At 41.5% G+C, this 23,277-nt stretch overlaps 1 protein-coding gene across 1 annotated transcript in view; it reads left to right on the forward strand.

Annotated features, from left to right (window-relative positions):
* Positions 1-6: 6 nt before the first annotated feature.
* The window catches only part of FEZ1 (fasciculation and elongation protein zeta 1), a 42,197-nt gene continuing 18,926 nt past the window's right edge, over positions 7-23,277 (forward strand). The window contains exons 1-3 of the mRNA XM_029915140.1: positions 7-114; positions 5,304-5,659; positions 12,465-12,564. Of these exons, the coding sequence (XP_029771000.1) occupies positions 5,349-5,659; positions 12,465-12,564 (411 nt within the window). The 5' untranslated portion in view covers positions 7-114; positions 5,304-5,348. The remainder of the gene's footprint in view (positions 115-5,303; positions 5,660-12,464; positions 12,565-23,277) is intronic.

The raw sequence follows: 23,277 nt of genomic DNA on the forward strand, positions 1-23,277 counted from the left end.
CTCGCCGCTGCCGCCGCCGCCGCCGCGCTGTGCTCCGGCCGCTCCCCGCCGCCCGTGGATGGGGGTGTTCCGCTGAGCCCCGCGACCCGCCTCCCTCCGCCAGGACCCGCACAGGTGCCGTCGCGGGGGGCGACCTTAGCCCGACCGACCCACTGCCGTGGGTGGGGGTTGGACGGGGGTGGTGGAGGAGGCCCCGCGACTCGGGCTTCTCCGTCAGCGGGTCGGGGGGCGCCGCAGCCCCGCGTCCCCAGCCCGTCCCATTCTGGAATCGGAACGAAGGAGCCCCGAGGCCGTCGCCCTCCTGCCCAGCCCTTCACGGGAGTGCAGCGCCCGGGCCGGGAGCGGTGGGATGAGGGGCACTTCAAGCATCATCAGATCAGAGTCTCGGACCCCCAGCCAGGCCTGGCGTGCATGTGCGTGCGAGTGTGTGTGTGTGTGTGTGTGTGTGTGTGTGAGAGAGAGAGAGAGAGAGAGAGAGAGAGAGAGACAGAGACAGAGAAAGAGAGAGAGAGAGACAGAGAGAGAGACAGAGAGACAGAGAGCGAGCGAGCGAGCGAGAGAGGCGGACTGGGGGCTGGGGGGACCGGGGAACGCTGCCCGATGGTGTGGCCCAGTGGATCTGTACCTCCTCCCAGGACCGTTATGTGGTCCGGCCACCCTTACACGCCCCAGAATCCTCTATGCCCCTAAGAGCCTGACCCCGCACGCGCCCGAGCCCCTCCCTGGGGGGCCGAGCCTTTCCCCAGGACCATGCATTCCTGCAGTGTCAGAACGGCTGGCTGCAGCCGCAGACGCTGCGGGAGCGATTGTTTTACTACGGAACAGGTCGGAGAAAGGACGAGGGTGGTGGTGGTGGGGGCGCTGCCCTGCAGAGGGCCCAGAGCCCCTTGGGGCTCGGGAGTGCAAGGCTTGACAGAGCCCTGGGGGCGGGCGTGTGATCCCCGGCCCTCCTTTCTTTTTGCCGATCCCTTCCTTTTTTGCCGCTCGACACCCCCGGATCTCCCTGCCACTCCCGTGTCTCGCTCTTGTTTGGCCAAAGGGCCGGGGAGTGTGTGTGCGGCCTGCGCGGGATGAGCCCAGCTTTCCTGGAAGCGCCAGCCATTGTGCTGCTTGGAGAAGCCTTTCTTTACCCCAACAGACCCGGGAAGGGGGGTGGGAGGAGGGGGATGTGAGATGAGGGTGAGCGGAGCAGCAGGAGGAGGAGGCCAGAGGGGAAGAGGAACCGTAAAGGGGTTGCTGACTTCTCTGCAACGAAGTACTCTTTCTGTGGCAATGGGAAGCTGGCACAATCCTGTATGCTGAGTGCTTTTGCTGAGTAGCAGTGGGACAGTACCCTGGCTGGGTGGAGGGCAGATTTTAGGGATGAGGTGGGGTGAGAGGATAGAAACCAACTGATCTATGGGGCAGGTAATAGGAAGAAGGGAGATGGAATGGGGGCCTCAGGGAAGGGGCAGAGGCCCAGTAGGGGGAGGCATGGTGAATTCTCTCCATTCTGCTCAGCTTAGCAAAGCAGGGAGTGAAAATTTGTACTGCAGCCCCAAGCTGCAGCTAGTGCATCATTATGCTGCAAAGGAGAGGCTTATGTGATTCCTACAGGGTCTCTGTTAAGCTCAGAGCCATTTTTTCTCTTCCAAATTACACCATCTATTGGGAGCCACAATAAATGCAATAGATTACAGGACACAATCAAACTATAGTCCTGCACTCTGCTCTAGGATAAGAGAAAAAAGACAAGGTGACCCTTCCGTGGTTCCCTTTTTCTGCCACTCTTCATGTATTTTTAAAACATTGATTTTGGAAGTATAGAGAAAGAGGATAAGCAATCAATTGCATTAAGCCTAGCTTTTAAGAAAGGAGCCCTCTAGGATGAACTGTGAATGAAGACACAGGGTGGGTGGGCCACGATGCAAGAGTAAGACATTTCAGTGGGGGTGCAAAGGCACCCCACCAAGAAAGAAGAGCAAAGGAAAGTGAGCTGAAGGAAGGAGAGAAAGGGCACAGGTTCAAGAAAGGCTGCCAGCCCCCACCCAGAGACCCCTCCTTGAGCCAGGCTCTCATGGCCTCTGCCATAGTCTGGGGTCTTGGTACAAATACCCGGCTCAGTCTGGGTATTGAGTGATTTCTAGTTCCCAGTGCAGGCTTTCAGTTTCATCTCCAGGTGGTCATTCATACAGGGCTTCTTGGCTCCTGGGTAGTGAGCTGATGAAAAGAAAGAAGGCTGTATTATGGATTGTACAAATGGCCATGTTTCTGAACTCCAGAGCTGTGATATTCTTCTATCATCTTGCTAAATCCATTTTCTCTAGAGGCTGCCTGGGCTGAGGATAGGTGCTTTGAGCAGGGTGTTCTGTTGGCAACACCCAAAACCCAATCTTTGTCTTAGATGCTGATTGGATTGCCCTTTTGTTGCTGGTTAATAGTATCGTTTGTGTTTGTGCTCGGTTTCAGATTAGTACTCCACTGGTATCACCTACTCTTTCTGGCTTCCCCTTCCTGCCTAGAGAAGAGTACAAATCTAAAGTGTAAATATCTCTAACCTCAGCTGGTTAGCTCTCATGTCTTTCTGAAATGGAGCCAGTGATCCAAGAAGCTTTCACCAAATAAATTGAAAATAGCAGGGGTGCCTTAGTAAAAAGAAGGTGATAAAATTTATTTGGCAGTAGTTCTCCCATGTCATCAGCATTTGAAGCATTGCACACAGACTATCACAGCAGGGGGATTTTTGTTTTGTTTTGTTTTTTTACTTGAAACACCCTCCCCTAACATTTGCCATGAAACTGAGTTATCCTCATTTTCCTAAAATCATTGACATTTATCGAACACCACATATGCCGTATGTTGTGCTTGGCACTGCCAACGATTATTTCCATTACTCCACAAAATAACCTTCAGCTTCAATACTGTTTTCAACCTCATTTTATGGATGAGGAAACCATGGCACAAAGAGGCTGTTAATTTGCCCAAAGTCTCACAGCTAGGAAGTTATGGGATCAGGATGGGTCCTGGAATCCAGGATCTTAAGCATCACATAGTCCTTCTCTGGTTAACCCAAATCCCCCATCTGTAAAGCCTCCCTCGCTCCCTGTTGCACTCCGTGATCTTTTCTCAACTTAGTTTGGCACTCAGGGATGCGTAATCTTTTTTGTGCTGTTGGTCCCTTTGACAATGTGGAGAAATCTATGGGATTCTCCTCTGAATATGTTTTTAAGTGCACAAAATATAGTTATATTCAAAGAGCCCATTAGAGGTCTGTAGACCCTAGGTAAAGAACCCCTGACTGGCAATTAGTTGTATATTGTTTTGTAGCTGTGTCCACTCTGGGAGCCGCAAGCCCAAGTGGCTAGTCCAAGGGGAAATGTACTGTGAATACACACCAGATTTCAAAGATGTAGTATGGAAAAAGAATGTAAATGTTTCATTAATATTTTAAAATATAGATTACATATTGGAATGCAATCTTTTGGACATAATGGATTTAATAAAATACCTTATTAAAATATATGATTATAATTAAGATTATGAATTACATTAATAAGTTATCAAAATTAACTTCCAAAGCTATTAGCTCTATACCAACACCTTCGTTGTAACAAATGAGGAAATCAGGACCCATGATGCTTGTCACTCAGCCACACATTGGCAGGTAGGTCGGTTGGCTCTCGAATATGTTCTTTCCAAGATATCATAAGGTCCTAACATGTTGCCTTTGCAAATTGTAAATACTCAGAATATATTTTGATGTGATGCAGTGATGGTTTTGGCTTCATCCCAGTACAATCCCAGTAAGAGCTGTCTGGGTCCCCACCTGGCATGGCCTTTGCCTCACTTATTTAGATTTTAAATTCTATAGGCAGTGATGGAGAATGGCACTTTCAGAGCAAATCCCATGGTTTTTTCTGTCTGTTTGGTTCTCCTCAGGTCATGGTTCCAATTTAAACATCTAACTGGATCAGGAGAGAAAAGTTTGGTTGCATTTCCATATTACAGGGAAGAAAGTGGAGTATGTATGATAGACCGTAATGCTGTACTGCCTGGAATGGAAAAACCGGTGTGGGGGACAGGTGATCATTTCTCAATGAACACACATTGATTGATTGCCTAGCCACAGAGCAGGCTGTGCTAGGAATCACGCAGGATGTCCAGAGGACGTCTGTGCCCTCGAGGAATTTAAATTAAAATTGAGGAAGGGCTTGGATACACACACAGTTGGATAAATCACAGTGGAAGGCAGGGTATGAAGAGGGCCTGGAGCTGAGGAAAGGAAAGCAGGCCTGAGTGTGCAGGTTTCTAGGATCCGGTGTCCAAGATGGTCATGGAGGTTGACCTTGGAGCACATGGGTAGTTGGGTCTATGTCTTTCAGGATACCCAGTCATTTCATCCATTCCTCTAGCCCCAGAGATACGCTCTGTGTCCTGGAAAAGCTCAGGTGCTTGTTTGAAAGTCTCTATTAGTCTATTACTTATTGATGAGGGTAGTAATATCCAGGGCCATGAATCCCTGTCTGAAAAACCCTTGGGGCCAGGCATTTTAGAAAGCACTAATAGAGTGTGTATTCTGCCTAGTATTTCCTGGGGATTGGGGCAGCAATCACTATAATTTAAAAAATTAATATTTCTGCAGCAAAACACACTCAATGGGATAAATTGAAACTATAAGCAACTTTAAATTCATGTAGATCAGGTTTAGGTGCCAAGTGAGTTTAGGTCAAGTTGGGTTTTGCCACCAAATAAGTTATGAAGGTCTTCTGGTTTCAGAGCACATGGTTAAGGATGTGGACCTATGGTAGTAATAATAATACTCATACTACTAATAATAAACAGAACATATGGAACAACAATGATGTTTATTATCCACCAGCCACTTGCCTCTATTTTTATTCCTTTAAGCCTTAAGACAGTCCCTTGAAAATTATTATATCTGTCTCAAGAAGAATCAAAGGAGACACAGAGAATTAAGTAACTTGCTAAGGTCACAACTGGTAAGGGTCAGCACAGGTTGCAAACGTAGGCAGTCTGGTCCAGGGGCTGTGGACTTTACCACGACGCTTTGGTTTTTGGAGCAGGGGCCCTAGAAGCAGGCACGTCTCCAAAGTTAACTCCACTCAGGCTATTCATACAGACGATGCTATATGAATGTCTTAAGTGTATAATAGTGAGGAAGTCCAGAAGTGACAGATGACTGGAAAGTGGAATCTTCCGTTTTCAGAGGGATACAGTGTAATGGAATATGTGGTTATGTTTCCTCAGCAGAGCTGCCACACAAGCCCGGTCCACGCTCACCTTACCTCATTTGTTTCTCCTAGATCACTGAATCCTGAAAGTCACAGGTGTCCTCTTGCTGTGTGAGAATGGAGGCTCCACTGGTGAGTTTGGACGAAGAGTTTGAGGACCTTCGGGCCTGCTGCTCGGAGGACCAGGAGGAGAAACCACAGTGTTTCTATGGTTCATCTCCCCACCATCTAGAGGACCCCTCCCTCTCTGAGCTGGAAAATTTTTCCTCGGAAATAATCAGCTTCAAGTCCATGGAGGACCTCGTGAATGAATTTGATGAGAAGCTCAATGTCTGCTTCCGGAACTACAATGCCAAGACGGAGACCCTGGCCCCCGTGAAGAACCAGTTCCAGATCCAGGAGGAGGAAGAGACCCTGCAGGATGAGGAGTAAGAAGTCTTAATTGCCCTCTGTTATTTCAGACGTGAGCCCTGTAGTCTGGGGCTCTTTGACATAGAACTGGTATCTGTCTGTGGATTCATGGTACATCATTTATGCTTTCATGTCAGTGGGCCAGGGCCCCGGTAATTGTTGACATTATTCTATGATGTCCCTTTGCAGGGACCTGGAGAGCTTTCTTAAATTGAAATCTTGAAGGAATGAAGAAGTTTTAGAAAATAGGTTTTCTTAGGTACAAAATAGAATTTTAAGAGCATGATCCATTTTAGGGTCTGTTTATCTTCAGTTTTCTTTGTATCAGTAGTAATCCACCCAGATATTAGAAATAAGGGTCAGGAAAAAAAAAACCCAATTAACTGTGACAGAGGAATCTGTCACTGGAACAATTTGCTTCGAGAAGCACCAGAATTATGAACATCTTCCGACTGTTAACAAATTCCCCCTCAGGACTGGAAAATCATCTACAAATGTGAAGAAATGTCCAAATAAGAAAGCATACAAATTGAACTGACAGCCCAGGGGATTGAACTTGGGCAAAATAAAGGGGATCATTAGATAGCATGGCTTTTGAGTATACAGATCCCCTGTTTCACTTAGCCCCCTTCTAGGGTCTTAACGGTAGTCAAGAAAAGGGATTTGAGAAAACTGCTGTTTGAGGAGGGACTAGAAAAAGAAGGGGATAATTTATAACATAAATTAGAGAAGGGTGTTTTGGGCACTTAGTAAAAATAGGCCTGAATTCCCTATAGAGATAAAATATGCACCAATCGTTCTTTATTTTTAAAGTTTATTTATTTATTTTGAGAGATTGACAGAGAGAGTGAGAGCAAGAGAGTGAGAGAGAGCGAGAGAGAGCGAGTGAGCAAGAGAGAGAGAGAGAGAGGCAGAGAGAAAGAGAGGGAGAGTCCCAAGCAGGCTCTGCCCAATGAGGGTTGAACTCAAGAGCCAAGATTGGACCCGTAACCAGCTGAGTCACCCAGGCACGCCAAGCATCAGTTGTTCTTTGGGAATCACACAACAATGTCAAGTGGTTGTGATGGAACTTGGGAGCAACTGGGCTTTTGGTTTCTCTTTTTGTGAACTTGAGTGGCAGGAGTTACCCATAAATAAGTGGGGTGAAAGGCGTGTCCCAGACAATTAAACCTGACCTGTTTGGGAGCTAGTTGCTCACTTGATGACTCTGTGAGTATATGGGACTCTATGTCTGCCTTACTATTATATCCCCATATTCTAATACAGAGCTTGGTGTGTTGTAAGTCTTCAAATTTTTTGAATGGAATACTGAATGTCAAATGAATTGGGTGAACAATAATAGCTAGCTTTGTAGGTACAGATAATGTATTTCCAGGTCCACACCATTTCCTTCTTTTCTTTTTAATTAATGTTAGCCTGAAGTCATGATCACAGAGAACATTTTACCCTGGTGACCAGTACTGTAACTGTGGGCTATGTGTTTTAATTCAATTTTAAGTTTCAAACTGATTTTTCTTAAATTCTGAGCTTGTTATTAATTTGTTCAACTCCTATAAGTCTAAAAAGAATGGCTCTGGGGCTTTATTATACAGAGTATTTTTTCACTATAGTTCATTGCACCAGGCAATGAACTAGAAATACAAAGACTATGAATTATAATTTTCATGCTCTTGCTAACTCACAGTGTGACCTTGGGCTAGTCACTTAACTCTACTTGACTGCGCGGGTCCTCATCTTTGAACCTCCAGAGCTCAATCTTGATGAAGCAGGGCTAAGGACTTGGAAAGAACCTAATTTCTTACCTCACCCAGGCTGTGCTCTGAAAATGACATTTTAAGATGCGTCCCATTCCTTTTGCTTCCAACAAATCATTTCTCTCCTATCTAACCCCCCTCTGCCTCATTAAGGATGAAGGCCCGGTGAGCAAGTTCTTACTCTCTTCTAGCACATTAGTAGAGGCCACTCAATGTTAATTACCATCACATGGGATTATTGGTCTTCTCACCCTGATTTTTCTGAGTTGCCTGCCTCATTGACTGCCTCAGCTAAAAGACCAAAGGTTGAATAGTTCCTCAGAGATAAAATACAATTTGGGGATAGTGTAGAGGGAAGAATCTGGGAAGAGAAAAATGAACACTGTGCTTTCAGATGGTCAATCTATCTAAACCTTTCCAACTTAAAAGTCAGAGTTAAGGTTTACAGTTTTACACTTTGTTCATAGATACCTATCTAGATACTTGAGCTGTAAAATTATGATGAAGTAAGGTAAAGATAACTTGATATCTAATCTGGTGGTGAGTCTCCCTGAGCATAGTTTGTAATAATCTTGCTTAGATTTGGTAGTTGGATGGATATTTCCTCTGCAAATGAATTGAAAGGTTGTTGGGTGGGTTAGAGGGACATAATGAAAACATAAAACCAAAGCAATGAGCTTCTCAGTCAAACTAACCTCCTTCAAGAGAGCACAAATCATAAAGCAAATGTGGTCATTCCCTTTAAAGTTTGGATTTCTCTAGCCCTCCTGTGGAAACTATTTGGCAAATAGGGAATTGGCTGAGACATCAACTTATCTCTGATTTGTCAGGGCGTAGAAGTATTAGGTATTACAGGACAGTCATATTTGAATAGATTTTTCCTGGTTTTAAATTTAGATACTACTCCAGAATCTGTTCTTTCCATATATGTGATCATCCTTTCCTGTGTCCTAAGAGATTGAACTCAGAGGCCAGAGCCTCTCTTTGGGGCCGTTACGAAAAGGGCAATGGATGATCCTCATCTCACCACCTGCCTCACTGGAATTATGATCCGCCCTCTTACAGGCACCCTCAATTGAAAGGGGCCAAACTCGTGAGAGCCATCACCATTTCCTGTTTCGCAGATAGAATTATTGGGTTAAAGGTGTTAAAAAGTAAGTCTGCACGATAAATACATGCTGCCTGGTCAGCCATACTTGAAGGTAGAGTCAAGTAAATATCGCACAACCAGGAGAGGGAAAGTGAGTGGATGACCGTGATTTCTAAGAAAGTTAATTCTCTTCTCAGAGACTCAGTTTCAGAAGGCAGAGGTCGTATTGATTCTATTTAAGTGCTTGAAAGAATCTAAAAAGTTGTTCAAAGTCATTATGTGCTAATAATAATTCCTAAGTCTTAGCTGCGAAGCGGACTCACGTGCGCACACATCTTAAGTGTGGATATTGGCCGGATCAGACACAAGGCACTGGATAAGGGCAGTAGCCAGCTTGGAGGGGATTAAGGGAAATGTTATCTCACTGGAATTCTAATAAGCCCTTTAGGGCTACCAGGTTGTCAAGAATAGAAGGGTGTGGAGGGTGGGTGATTCAGGTAGTCTTGATGGCCAAATGATTGCCAGTGGATCCAGATCTTTGTGTAGGTGTGTCTTGTCACAACCCATTCTGTTGGGTGTGTCCACCCTTTCCAACTCTCTAGCCCCGTGTGGTGAAAGAGAGCTTAGTCAGTTCCATAGGCACCTGAGCCCATATAAAACATACCCACGAAAAGGCTTTTCTGTCATCATAGGGACGAGAGAGCAAATTGAATCATGGTACCTGGCAGCAAAAGCCAGGAACTGAGGCGACCTGTTTAATCTTGCCCCTTTGATAACAGATATAGGAGATAACATTCAGAGTCTCCTTCCCCCAAGATAAGAGTTCGTAGCAGGATGCTGCTCAGCAAAGTAGAATTTCACAGTCCACCTCAGGGTGCCTGTAAAAGGGAATATGTTCATTCCCAAGGCCCCTGCTTTGGATAGAACAGATAGCCTCTCTGCGGGTGGGGGTGCAGAGGTGGGGGGAAGAAAAGCCCTTCCCATTCTCTTCCTCACAGAAAGCTTTGTGTTTTTCCCTCCCACCACCGGCTCTGCTCTGGCTGCCAGCCTGCTGCCAGTGTTCTGCCTTCGCCTTCCATTTAACCTTCTCTGGGCTGGAGAGATAGACAGGAAGCAGTCACGCACCCCGCTGCCCTTGCCATTCCTCCTTTTGTAGGCTGATGAAAGCGCTGTGTCCAAGAATAATGTAGTTAGAGATCTTTCACGCAGAGCTGGTTTCTGAATTGCTGTTCTAGCTTGTGATTGGGAACTTGGTATATGACTCTGATGCCTGTGCCAGTGCCAATCACAAAATGATAAAGACTTGGGGTAGTTGTGTGGTTAGGAATATAGGCTGTGTAGCCATATTACCTGGTTACAAATCCCACCTCTGTCATTAGTGGCTGGGTGACCTTAGACAAGTTAACTGACTTCTCTGTTTTAGTTTTTTTTTTCCTCCTTAGGATCTGCCTTACAGAATTGTGAGAATTGAATGAATTAATCCACACAAAGGTTTAGAGGAAAGAGTAGCTGGCTTATAGTAAGGAGGGGCTGCTAATGTTAGTATCAGATAAAGAGTACTTCAGAAAAGAAGAAGAAAATCTGGACAAAACAGGAAAGAATGTGGATGGCTTAAATCTGGAGGAGAAAATGGTGTAGGGAATTATCACAAAAATCTAGAGTTAGAAGGTGAAATCCAAAGTATGTCAGTCAAGGCCCACACAAGAAAAGCCACCACTCCCTAAATGATTTGAGAGAGCCCCCCCCCATTGTCATTTTAAGGACATAAACAGTTTCAAGGTCATTGGAAAGTGTGCAGTTAGTTCATTAAAGGTCCCAGCTTCTAGCTAGCCTAGGAGAGGCACAAAAGGCTCCTGCCTATTTTGGGCTTTGCTGAATTTTATTTTTCCAGGCACTTGCTGCAGGGACCAACCCGAAGGTCAAAGCCTGCATGCCTGTTGTCGATTCATGCAGCCGAGAATGTAACACAAGGAGGAGTCATACGCTGGCCTTCCTCCGCTGGGTGTGGTGCTTGGAGTTTTGTCTTGGACAAAGCAAGTCATCTTTGCCTCTTGGCTGTACAGTGCTACGGAGACTTGCGTTTAGCATTAGGCTGTATTAATGAAATTCTAATAGTGCCTGATGGAGATCGGGTTATCACCCCTGTTTAAGAGGCAGACTCTGAGATCCTACTGGATGGATGTCTAATGAACACTTGATGAGTCCTCTCAAAGTGCCTGCTTGTAATTGCAGGAAAATAATGAATCAGTGGATAACCCAAGCGCTGCTATTAAATTGTGCTTTCTTGAGCTCCTTTAATATGTTTCATCGCCCACTGTATGCTTGGTGCGCTGGGAAAATCTCTTTGCTCTGTCCCAGTGCATCATATATTATTCCCGATTTGATGTATGTTGAGAGCACTCGTCTCTCCTAATGTCAGGTGTCTGTGCTCTTGTTCATCTTGCACTTACCTTTTCAGCATCTCGCACTGTGTTTTGTCATGTTTTGAATTTGATCCACATGTATACGCATTTAAATGGCTGCTTCTTCATATGAGTCTATCTAAATACAACTTACCGTCTTCTACCTTGTTTTCTAAGTATCGCTCATGTTTGACATGCGTAGGCACCCGAGAGAGAGATTGTGTAGAGCCCTCATTTGTCATTAGCTAATATTAATTCAAGTGCCTCTGGCTTCCATGGACAGCATTATTTTAGGAGTGTGGTTTACTGATTTACATTAGTCTCTGGATGTTGACTCCTTTGTTTATTTTCCTGTGTGTGAGAGTTTGTGACTTTAGGATTTTTCACTACCCCCTTCTTCCCCCCTCCCCAAAAGAAATCTTTCTGAAATAAGTGAATTAAATGACACAAATTATAGAAAAGTTTTTCTTGTAATGTACATAGCAGAACTTTTTAGAGCAATGTAATTAAGGGACCCCCATCTACCCTCACTAAAACCCAATTGTTAGAGATGTATTGATTAGTTCCTTTTTTTTTTTAATGTTTTTAAATTTACTTTTGAGAGAGAGAGAGAGAGGGGGGGGGGGAGACAGCGTTAGCAGGAGAGGGTCAGAGAAAGAGAGACAGAATCGGAAGCAGGCTCCAGGCTCTAAGCTGTCAGCACAGAGCCTGATGCAGGGCTTGAACCCACGAACCGTGAAACCATGACCTGAGCTGAAGCTGGACGCTCAACTGACTGAGCCACCCAGGCGCCCCGATTGGTTCCTTTGATACATTTGCCTTAGAGTGTCCATGATGGAGACAGGGCACATTTATATGCTACATTGCTAGAGTGGGGGGAATGTGCCACCCATGGGCTTGCTAGAACATTTTGGGTGCATTAAGCATTAACAGCATTGGCATTATCCCTTTCATGTTACATTAGATGTCAAGGAGCTAATTCTTGACCACTTAGATTGCAGGCCTCTGAAGTGGAAATGCATCTAAACTCTGTGGTGGCCCTGATCTCAAAGAGATTCAGCCAGAAACTCTCTCCAGATATCCATCTTCCTATTATCTATCTACCTAACTACCTACCTACCTATCATCTATCATGATCTTCCTCTTTGTCCCTCTTTCTCTCTCACTCTTCTTTGCCCACAGGAAAGAAAAGGAAACATGGGCATTTCTTAGGTTCATGAGTCATGAACCATTTGATTGAGGGACAGATTTATTTTCAGGGGCAATTCGGGTATTGCCCGACATGGTTTGGTTGTAGATTCTACCATTTATATCTCAATGGTGAGAAATTCCTCTTCTCTTAAGCAAACACCTTTCAAGCTGAAGCCCCGGGCCAGGGTCCATTCTCTTGGCTCTTTCTCTCCCGGTAGGGCCTCTAACTCAGTTTTTAAGCTGCTTCGCTCTTGCATGCTGGAAGGCAGATGATCTCAGCCTGGCACACACCGAAGCCTCTCTCCTCCCCTGGCCCAGCTCTTCCTTCCTCCAGGCGGGGCCAGGCCACAGATGTGTGCTAATGAGAGCTTCTCTTTGTTTACAGGGTTTGGGATGCTCTGACAGACAATTACATCCCTTCACTCTCAGAAGACTGGAGGGACCCAAACATGGAGGCACTGAATGGCAACAGCTCTGACACCGAGGTACCTCTTTGGGGCCCCTTACTTAATAAGGCTTAAGAAGATGTGGATTCCAGTTAGAAAAAAACATTCATTAATTCAACAGTCTTATCCATTAGGTAATGAAAACTCACCCATGGCTCCAAAACATTGCTGGGAAGGCAGGTGTTATGGAGGAGGAGAAGAATTAGATGACGGGACATCCCGTGTCTACAGGGTGGTTCAGATGGCTGTCTGTAAAAAGTATAAATGCAAATTACTCTTGTTAATCTGTGTGCTGCCACATGCAAGCCAAGGTGGTCTGAAAAGGAGAGTGACTATCACCGGCTTCACATGTTCTAATAAAAATGGTTTAAAAAAAAATGAGGTTTTCCTATCTAAAAGGAACAGTTCGGTCTCACCAAAAACAAGATGGCAAGTGCTGACAGATTTGTGGCAAGCTCAAAGCCTGGCCGATGGCCAGAGTTGGGCCCGAGACAGTAGTGAGTGGGGAGTGGCCAATGAGAGGTTTATAAACTCAACCAAAAAGCCATTCTTGTGACTGAACCAGAATCACATTCTACGCTTACTGAAGCCAAAGAAGAAAGTAGCCTAAGGGCTTCTGATTGAAGAGAATGCTTATTTTTTTGTTGAAATCCAAATGGCCCCTCCTAGCTGAATCTACATATAGGAAGGTAAAATCTTTTAAAGGCTTTGTCTATGCTAAAAGCCAATTTCTGCCTTGCTTGTTTTTCTAGTTTCAGCTATAAAGGGAATTTGACAATTTCTTATCTGGAAGGAGCTCAGCAAATGAGGGAAAGGAAGGTGGATCTGATCTTCATAGATACTCCAGAATTGAGTCCAAGTGAAAAATTAAGAGATAGATTTCTCTTACTGGGTGAAATTTCTGCAGATCATTGCCCAAGATAGCACAGCAAAGAGATCAGCAGTTGGCTGATTGGTTGAAAAAGTGGCTGTATATCCTTCTTAAGTCTTCTAATAATTAACAATCCCAAATTCTCAAAGTCTCAAGGTTTCATTGAGTGGGACAGGTAAAATGGTGACTTTCAGACTTGGAGATTTGAGGCAAGCCTGCTCAGCGTGGATATAGGAGGCTGTGTCTCAGTTCTTGTTTTGATTCCTGACTACTGGTTTTCTCTTCCAATGCTTATATGTATCCTTATCCCAAAAGCAAAGGACAAGGAGGCAACCATGGGATAAATCTAGTTACTGAAATTAAATCAGGCCCATCATGGTGTAAAAGGCAGATTTTGCTTTATCTCTTTTGCTACCTTTCCAGCTAATTTTGTGGATTAAGTCAAAGGATGTATAAGATAGCCTGCCCTTCAGAAGGACTCTAATTTATCCTCATTTGCAGATTTCCCTCAAGAGGGTTAATATTTCAGGGCAGATTGAATGACTCCAAGAAGGATGATCTTGAGTTCCACTCCTTGTAGAATTTCTTCCATCTAACCCATGGGAAAATGACAAGGTAGCAGAAGTGGATGGATTAAGGCTCTTTTATTATCTGGATTCATTACAGTAGAAGCTCTTTTAACTGACCTCAGTTTAAATGATTTGCTGGATTAACCAGTGCTCTGCGCTCCTGTAAAAGAGCGACTGACCCAATGCCCTTGGCTTGCTGAGCGCACGCAGCTGGCAGGCTTCTTCCAGCAAGTTCCTCTTCTACTTCAGTGATTCATTGCCAAGAATCAGTTGTGTTTGTTCCTGAACCTTTTTATCCTTGTCCTTGTGACTATAAGTGATATAATCAAAATTATAGAAACTGTTGGATTATGACAGCAAAGAGAATCATGTTTTGCATTTTTAAAATCAAATAACAATTGTACATAGCTTTAGGAGTCAAATACTTTAAAAATATTACAAGACCTTAAAAAAAGACCCAGCAGCTCCTGACTGGTCTTTCCCTAGTCCATAGAGGCAATAACTTTTTTTTTTTTTTTAAGTTGATTTACTTATTTGGAGAGGGAGAGAGGGGGAGGAGGAGAAAGAGAGGGAGAGGGAGAATCCCAAGCAGGCCATGTGCTGTTGGCATGGAGTCCAATGAGGGGCTGAAACGCACAGTGAGCTTATGACCTGAGTGGAAACCAAGAGTCAGTCAGCCAACCCACTGAGCCACCCAGGATGCCCTAAGACAACCACTTTTATTTCTTTTGGCATGTATCTTTTCTAAGGAATACATTTATATTGCTGTTTGATTACTAAAATCAACAGTTTTTGGCTATTATGTATTAACTTTGCCTTATGGAAGATAAGATTTAATTCTTTTCCACCACCTCAAACACTCACACTTAGGTTTTCCCATAGGACTGTCACCAACTTATATAGCGAAATCAATACTAAAAATATATACTGTTATAACTATGTAAATACTATTTTTTACTGAATCATGTAGTGTTGTAGAAAAATATTTCCTCTCTTGTTCCACTTTTTGTTTAACCTGGAGCAAGGAATTGCCTTTTTTTTTTTACTTGGTTTTCTGTATATCTATTTGTCAATAGTTCAATCCCAAACTCTGAGTGAAACTTAAATCTCACAATATGGTTAAAAAAATCAGATTTTTTTTTTTTTTTTTGGTCTTGAAACATCCACATTAGTACCTCCATATTTCTGCTATAAACAAGTCTGGTTGTGTTCTGGATCTGGTGCCCTGCTATTGTCCTGGAACTTTCCTTTACCTTCGTCCTGGGGGTCCTTCCTGACTCTCTCCCGGCCTTCTGACTGCCATAGTTTTTATCTTTCTGGGTTTATTTCCTTGTTTTGTGGGAAGAAAAAAATTCATATGTTCTTGAGAAAGGGTACAGAAGAATATCTTTTTTAGAATATATGAGAATGTCTTTATTCTCCTGTCACATACTTGGTTAAGAGTTTGACTTGATAATGTAGGTTGCACAAAGTTTTTTTACTCAGATTTCTGAAGGCATTGTTCTCTTATCTTCCAGCTTTCACTTGCTGCTGAGAAGCCCTCAGATTTATTTTGATTCTCCTTCTTTTATATGTGACTCTCTTTTGGTTCTTTCTCAAAGCTTTTAGGATATTCTTTTTCTTTCTCATTTGAAATTTTCCAGCGATAGTGAGGTCTTTTCCCCCCATTCGTTCTGCGTTATATTTAGTGGGCCCTTTCAACCTGGCCAAAATTTGGCATGTTTACTTGTGTTATTTCTCTGAAGGTTAATGATTTCTGTTTCCTGCCTCTATTGAGATGATTACATGTGTAGTTTTCTCCTTTGTTATGTTAATATGATAAATTACATGAATTGATTCTCAAATATTAAGTTGATCTTGCATTTTTGAGATAAACCCTACTTGGTCATGGTGTATTACTCTTATTTCATTTCATTTTATGGTTTTCTCTTTTTCTCATAGCTTTACTGAAGGATGATTGGCATACAATAAATGGCACATATTAAAGTGTGCAGTTTGATAAGTTTTGACATAAGTGTACATCTGTGAAATCATCATCACACTCAAGATACTGAGCATACCCATTACTACCCCCTTTCACCCTCCAATCTCTAGGCAAACAGTTCTGTCACTATAGTTTGCATTTTCTAGAATTTTCTATAAATGGAGTCATGCAGCATGCACTTTTTTGGGGGGGTCTGGTTTTTTAAAGTCAATATAATTGCTTAGATATTCATCCATTTTGTTGTTCATATCAACAGTTCATTCCTTTTCATTGCAGAGGGGTATTCCATTATATAGGTATACCATAATTTGCTTATTCATTCACCTATTGATGGATATTTGGGTTGTTTCTAGTTTTTGACATTGCAAATAAAGCTGTTATGAACATTCTTGCGTATGTCTTTTTGTGGACCTATGTCTCTATTTCTCCTGAGTAAAAAAAACCTATGAGCAGAACGTTGGGGTCATATGGTAACTGTATGTTTCGCTTTTTAAGAAACTGTCAAACTGTCTTCCAGTTGGAGAGCTCCAGTTATTCTACATCCTCACCAACACTTGTTATGGATAGCCTTTTATTTTACTGTTTGTTTTTTAAAAATATTTATTTATTTTTGAGAGGAAGAGCGACAGAGGGAGCACATGTGTGAGTAGAGGAGGGTCAGAGAGAGAGACGGAGCCTTTTAAATGTTAGACATTTGAGTAGGCATGTAGAGTATCTTATTCTGATTAAATTTGAATTTCCTTAGTAACGTATGATGTGGAGCATCTTTTCACAGACTTACAATCTGTGTATCTTCTTCGGTGAAGAGCACATTTAAATCTTTTACCCACTTACTTAATGGGTTGTATGTATTCTTCTTAAGTTGTTATTGTTCTGGGGTGCCTGGGTGGCTCAGTCGATTGAGCGTCCGGCTTTGGCTCAGATCAGATCTCCCGTTCGTGGGTTCGAGCCCCGCGTCAGGCTCTGGGCTGACAGCTAGCTCAGAGCCTGGAGCCTGCTTTCGATTCTGTGTCTCCTTCTCTCTCTGACCCTCCCCCTCTCATGCTCTGTCTCTCTCTGTATCAAAAATAAATAAAACATTTTAAGTTGTTATTGTTCTTCACGTTAAAAGATAAAATGAGGCCAACTAAATTTTTCAGAGTTTATTTGAGTAGAAGTCAAATAGAACAGTGCAAAAGCTAAGTGGTTAGGAGTGCTCCACCAACCGGAGCTAGAGGAAAGACTTTCCGAAAAGTAGAAGCAAAAAAGGAAATTATTTGATTGGCTATAGCTTAAGTGGTTGTACTATTTGGGAAAGGCCAGGTGGCTGTTTGTGATTGGATGTTCTTTGGTTTGAATTCTTAACCTTGAGGCACTAGAGACTTAGATTTTGGTGTGCTTAGTAGGCTTCCAAGTCATTGGAACCATGTCACTCTAATGGCCTCCTTGTTTAATTAATTTAACACATATACTAAACATTAGTCCTTTGATATAGGTTTTGCAAGTTTCTTCTTTTTGTCTATGCCTTTTAACTTAACATTATATTTTGAAGGTCAAATGGTTTTTAAATGTGATAAAGCCCAATTTCTTGATGTTTTTCTTTTTATAGTTTGTGCTCCTTGTATAGTATTTATTTTTAATTTTTTAAATGTTTATTATTTTGAGAGAGAACATGAGCGGGAGAGAGGCAGAGAGAGAGAGGGAGACACAGAACCGAAGCAGACTCCAGGCTCTGAGCTGTCAGCACAGAGCTGGACGTGGGGCTTGAACTCATGGACTGTGAGATCATGACCTGAGCCAACGTTGGATGCTTAACTGACTGAGCCACCCAGGTGCACCCCTTTGTGTAGTATTTAAGAAGTCATAGAGATTTTTTCTTAAGTCTTCTAGAAGTCTTCCAGTTTTAGCTCTTCTATGGTTTATGATTCATTTCAAGTTAGTTTCTATGTATGGTGTGAGGTAAGGGTCAAAATTGGTGTGTGTGTGGGGGAGGCTACTGAATTGTTCTGGTACTACTTATTGGAAATATTGTACTTTCCCTATTAAATTGTCTTGGCACCTTTGTCAAAAATCAATTAACCATATCTGTGTGGATCTATTTCTGAATTCTTTATTCTGTTTCATTGATGTGTATCTATCTTTATGCCAATACTGTGCTGTATTCATTACTGTAGCTTTGTAATAAGTCTTGATATAAAGTAGGACAGCTGACCCTTCAACAACATGGGTTTGAACTGTGTGGGACCACTTGCATGTGGACTTTTTATGGTAACTACAGTACAGTACTGTAAATGTATTTTTCTTCCTTATGATTTTCAATAACATTTTTTTCTCTCAAACTTACTTTAGTATAAAAATACAGTGTATAATACTAAATACAGTGCATAACATACTAAATATGTGTTAATCAACTGTCTATATTATCAGTAAGGCTTCCATCAACAGTAGGCTACTTGTAGTTAAGTTATGGGGGAGTCAAACATTACATGTAGATTTTTACCATGCAGGGCATTGGTACCCCTAACCCTTTCATTGTTCAAGGGTCAACTGTATAAGTCTTCCAAGTTTCTTTCTTTCCAAAGTTGTTTTGGCTATTTTATTTTCCCTTTATTTTTGTATTTTGTTAGGTTTATTTACTTATTTTGAGGGGGGGGCAGAGAGAGAGAGAGAGAGAGAGAGAGAGAGAGAGAGAGAGAGGCAGAGATAGAATCCCAAGCAGGCTTCGTGCTGTCAGTGTGGACCCTGATGCAGTGCCCAGACTCATAAACTGTGAGATCATGACCTGAGCTGAAATCAAAAGTCAGATGCTTACCTGACTGAGTCACCCAGGTGCCCCTCTTTTGGTTATTTTACGTCCTTCGCATTTCCATATAAATTCTGGATTCAGCTAATCAATTTCTATAACTCCCTGGAAATTCAACTGTGCTTGTGTTAAATCCATAGATCAACTTATGTATGTAGATCAATTTATTATGTTGATGTGATGAATTACATTAATTGATTTTCAAATATTAAACCAACCTTTCATTCTTAAGATAAACCCCACTTAGTCATGATATAGTATCACTTTTATATAATGTGGGATTTGATTTGCTCATATTTTATTAAAGATTTTTGCATCTATATTCACAAGGACTCTTTTTGTGTAATTTTCATTTCTTGTAATGTCATAACATGAATTGGGAATTTTTCTTTTTTTCTTTTCTGAATTTGTCTTAGATTGGTATTATCTCTTCCTTACATGTTTGATAGACTACACCAGTGAAACCATCTGGCCCAGGCATTTTCTCTGTGGAAGGTTTTTGGTTACACATTCAATTTCTTTAATAAATGTAGAGGCATTGAGATTTTCCATTTCTTCCTGAGCCGATTTTGGTAAATAGTGTCTTTCAAGGAATGTGTTCATTTAATCTAAATAGTTGAGTATATTGACCACAAAGTTGTTTATGATATGTTCTTATTATTTTAATGTCAGTAAGAACTATAGTGATGGTCCTCTTTTTATTTCTGATCCACTAATTTGTGTTTTCTTTCTCCTTCTCTCCCTCCCATCCTCTCTCTTAAGTCTAATTATGGGTTTATCAATTTTATTCATCTTTCTGGAACACCACTTTTGGTTTTCTTTTCCTTTGTTTGTTGATTTTCTAATTTGTCGATTTCTTTCCTTAACTTTATTATTTCCTTCCTTATACTTACTAGGATTTTACTAAGCCTCTTAAGGTAGGAGCTTAGATCAGATTTTAAACTTTAAAAATAATTGTCTTAGACCACTCAGGCTGCTATGACACAATACCACAGACAGGATGACTTGTAAACAACAGAGATTTATTTCTCAGTGTTAAGAGGGCTGAACATCCAGGGTGCCAGCATGACTAGGTTCCGGGAAAGGCCCTCTTCTGGCTTACAGACTGCCAATTTCTGGCTGTGTCCTTATTGGTACAAGGGATCCTGGGGGCTCCATGGAGCCTCTTTCCCAGGCATTATGGCCTCAACCTCATGACCCAGGCAAATCCCCGAGTCCCCGCCTTTAACACCATCATTGAGCATTAAGATTTCAACACATGGGGGGTGCCTGGGTGGGTCATTCGGCTAAGTGTCCAACTTCGGCTCAGGTCGTGATCTCACAGTTCGTGGGTTCAAGCCCCACATCTGGCTCTGTGCTGACAGCTAGCTCAGAGCCTGGAGCCTGTCTTTGGATTCTGTATCTCCCTCTCTCTCTCTGCCCCACCCCCCACTGTTCACGCTGTCTCTTTCTCTCTCTCTCTCTTTCAAAAATAAATAAAAATTAAAAGAAAAGATTTCAACACATGGATCTTGGGAGGACACAAACATTCAGATCAGTGATACCCGAGCATCTTAAAATAATAAAATTTCCTTTCAGCATTGCTTTAGCTGAATCCTACAATTTTGAGATGGCATGTTTTTATTAACCTTCAGCTTGAAATATTTTCTAACTTCTCTTGTGATTCCTTCTTTGACCTGGGGTAATTTAGATATATGTTGCTGAATTTCAAAATGTTTGGGGATTTTATAGTTATCATTTCTTCATTGATTTCTAATTTAGCTTGGTCAAGAACACAATCTGTATAAATTCAGTCCTTTAAAATATATTGGGATTGATATATACTCAGCATATGTTGTATCTTAGGAATGTACTGTGTGCCATTGAAAAGCAAGTGTATTCTTTTTTTTTTTTTTTTGAAAAGCATGTATATTCTGTAATTTTTGGTTGGGATGTTCTATAAAGGTCAACTAGCTTAAGTTGGTTTACAGTATTGTTGAGTTCTTCTATATCTTAACTGATTATTTTGTCTGTTTACTCACTACAATTTGTTTTTTGGTTTTAATTTTAATTATTAAAGTAAAGTTGACATACAATATTAAATTAGTTCTGTTTTCAGGTACACAGCATAGTGAGTTGACAATTCTATACATTACGCGATGCTCACCATGTAGTGATCTGTCATTATACAGTGTTATTATAATATTATGGATTATATTCCTTTGGTGTGATTTTCATCTCCATGAATGATTGATTGATCAATTCATTCATTTATTGTAAGCCCTATGCCTAATGTGGGGCTTGAACTCATGACCTCAAGATCAGAAGTCATATGCTCTACTGACTGAGCCAGCCAGGTGCACCCCCCCACGACTGTATTTATTTTATAACTGGAAGTTTGTACCTCTTCAGCTGTTTGCCCATTACCCCCACCTCTCTTCCCTCTGGTAACTATCATTTTGTTCTCTGTATTTGAGTGTTTGTATTTTTGTTTGTTTTGTCTTTTAGATTCCACATATGAGTGAAATCATAGCATTTGCCTATCTCTGTCTGACTTATTTCACTTAGCATAATACCTTCTAGCTCCATCCATATTGTCACACAAGGGCTCGTTCTTTTTTCTTTAAATTTTCTTTTATTTTTGAGACAGAGAGAGAGAGAGAGAGAGAGGGAGAGCAAGTGTGTGGGCACATGTGCATGTGCACAAGTGGGGGAGGGGCAGAGAGAGAGGGAGACAGAGAATCTGAAGCAGGCTCTTCTTCACTGACAGAGCAGAGCCTGATTTGGGGCTCGAACTCATGAACCATAGATCATGACCTGACCTGAAGTTGGGTGCTTAACTGACTGAACCACTCAGGTGCCCCAAGTTCTCATTTTTTTTAATGGCTAAGTAATATTCCATTATTCATTCATCTACTGTTGGACATAGGTTGCTTCCATATGTTGGCTATTGTAAATAATGCTACAGTAAACATAGGGGTGCATATGTCTTTTTGAATTAGTGTTTACGTTTTCTTTAGCTAAATAGCTTGCCAGCATAATTACTGGATTGTATGATGTTTCTATCAGTCCTTTTACTTTTCACCTGTCTGTGTCTTTATGTTTAAAGCATGTCTTTTATAGATTGCATATAGTTGAGTCTTTTTATTATTATTTTTACTTTTGAGAGAGAAAGAGAGAGAGCTGGGGAAGGGCGAGGAGTGAGGACTCTTCCCCGCCATCAGCTCAGAGCCCAGTGTAGGGCTCCATCCTATGAACGATGAGATCATGACATGAACTGAAATCAAGAGCTGGCTACTTAATTGACTGAGCCACTTCAGCACCCCTAGTCTTTTATATTTAGTCTGAAAATGATAATCTGTGCTTTTCATTTATTGGGTTCAGTGCATCTTAGTAGCGTTTAGTTCAGTAACATTTAAAGTAACTTTAATAATTTGGTTTAAGTGTATGATCTTACATTTCTATCTGGTTTTTTTGTTGTTGTTGTTCCTCTGTTCCATCTTCCCTGCCTTCTTTTGGGTTAATCAAATTTGTTCAATATTCCATTTTATTTCTTCCATTAGATTTTAGCTATATCTCTTTGAGTGTGTGTTTCTGATTTTTGTTGTTGATTTTTACTGACTTTTCTAAAGATTATATTCTGCATTATTAATTTATCATAGTCTATTTAGTATTAATATTATGCTACTTCACATAAAATGTAAAACACTTTCCACAGCATAAGTCTACTGTCATCCTCTGTGCTAGTGTTGTCATAAATTTTACTTCAATTCCTATTACTTACCCTACAAAACAAAGTTTTTATCTTTTGCTTTAGACAGTTGTCCTTTAAAGAAATTAGGAGAAGGAAAAAAGCATAAAATTTTAACATTTACCATTTTTGGTATTATGTATTCTTTCCTGTGGGTCTGATTTTTGCTCATTTCCTTTTAGACCAAAAAACTTTCTATAGTGTTTCTTGTAGTGTGAGTTCACAGGTGACACATTCTTAGCTTTCATTTATTTCATGTTTTCCCTTCTTTCAATGGTCACAGCCTTTTACTATCTATGCCTAGTGCCTCAAAACAATTGGCATATAGATTTTGTCCAGATTTATAGTTGTACGTGGCTGGAGGGGTAAGTCCAGTACTAGCTACTCTTTTGTGGCTGAAAGAGACCAACTCTTCTGTTTTTGTTTTTTAGAATTCCCTTTATTCAAGTGTTGGACTTAAAATGGTCTTCTTTTTTTTCTCTCCTCCCATTTTCTATCTACTTATTTTGTTTTACTCTTTTGGTGATTTTCTCAACCTTATCTTCAATTCTTCTTTTGAAAATATAGATTTTGCTAATTTGCTAATTTTAATTTCTAAGAGCTCTTTCTTGTTTTTGTTTTTGTTTTTATTTAATTCTACTAAAAAAGACCATGTTTCAAGGAAACAATGTTTTTTTGATATCTCTTTGAGGGCAGTAATGATAGAAAGGAATTTCTTCTAACTTCTGTATTGCTTTTGATTTACTTTTCCTATGTATTTGTTTTCGTCCTTGTCTTTCATGTTGGGAGTTGTCTGTAAATATTTGAAAGTCCTTG

Source organism: Suricata suricatta, chromosome 11 (genome assembly GCF_006229205.1).
Source record: "Suricata suricatta isolate VVHF042 chromosome 11, meerkat_22Aug2017_6uvM2_HiC, whole genome shotgun sequence".
Lineage (NCBI taxonomy): Eukaryota > Metazoa > Chordata > Mammalia > Carnivora > Herpestidae > Suricata > Suricata suricatta.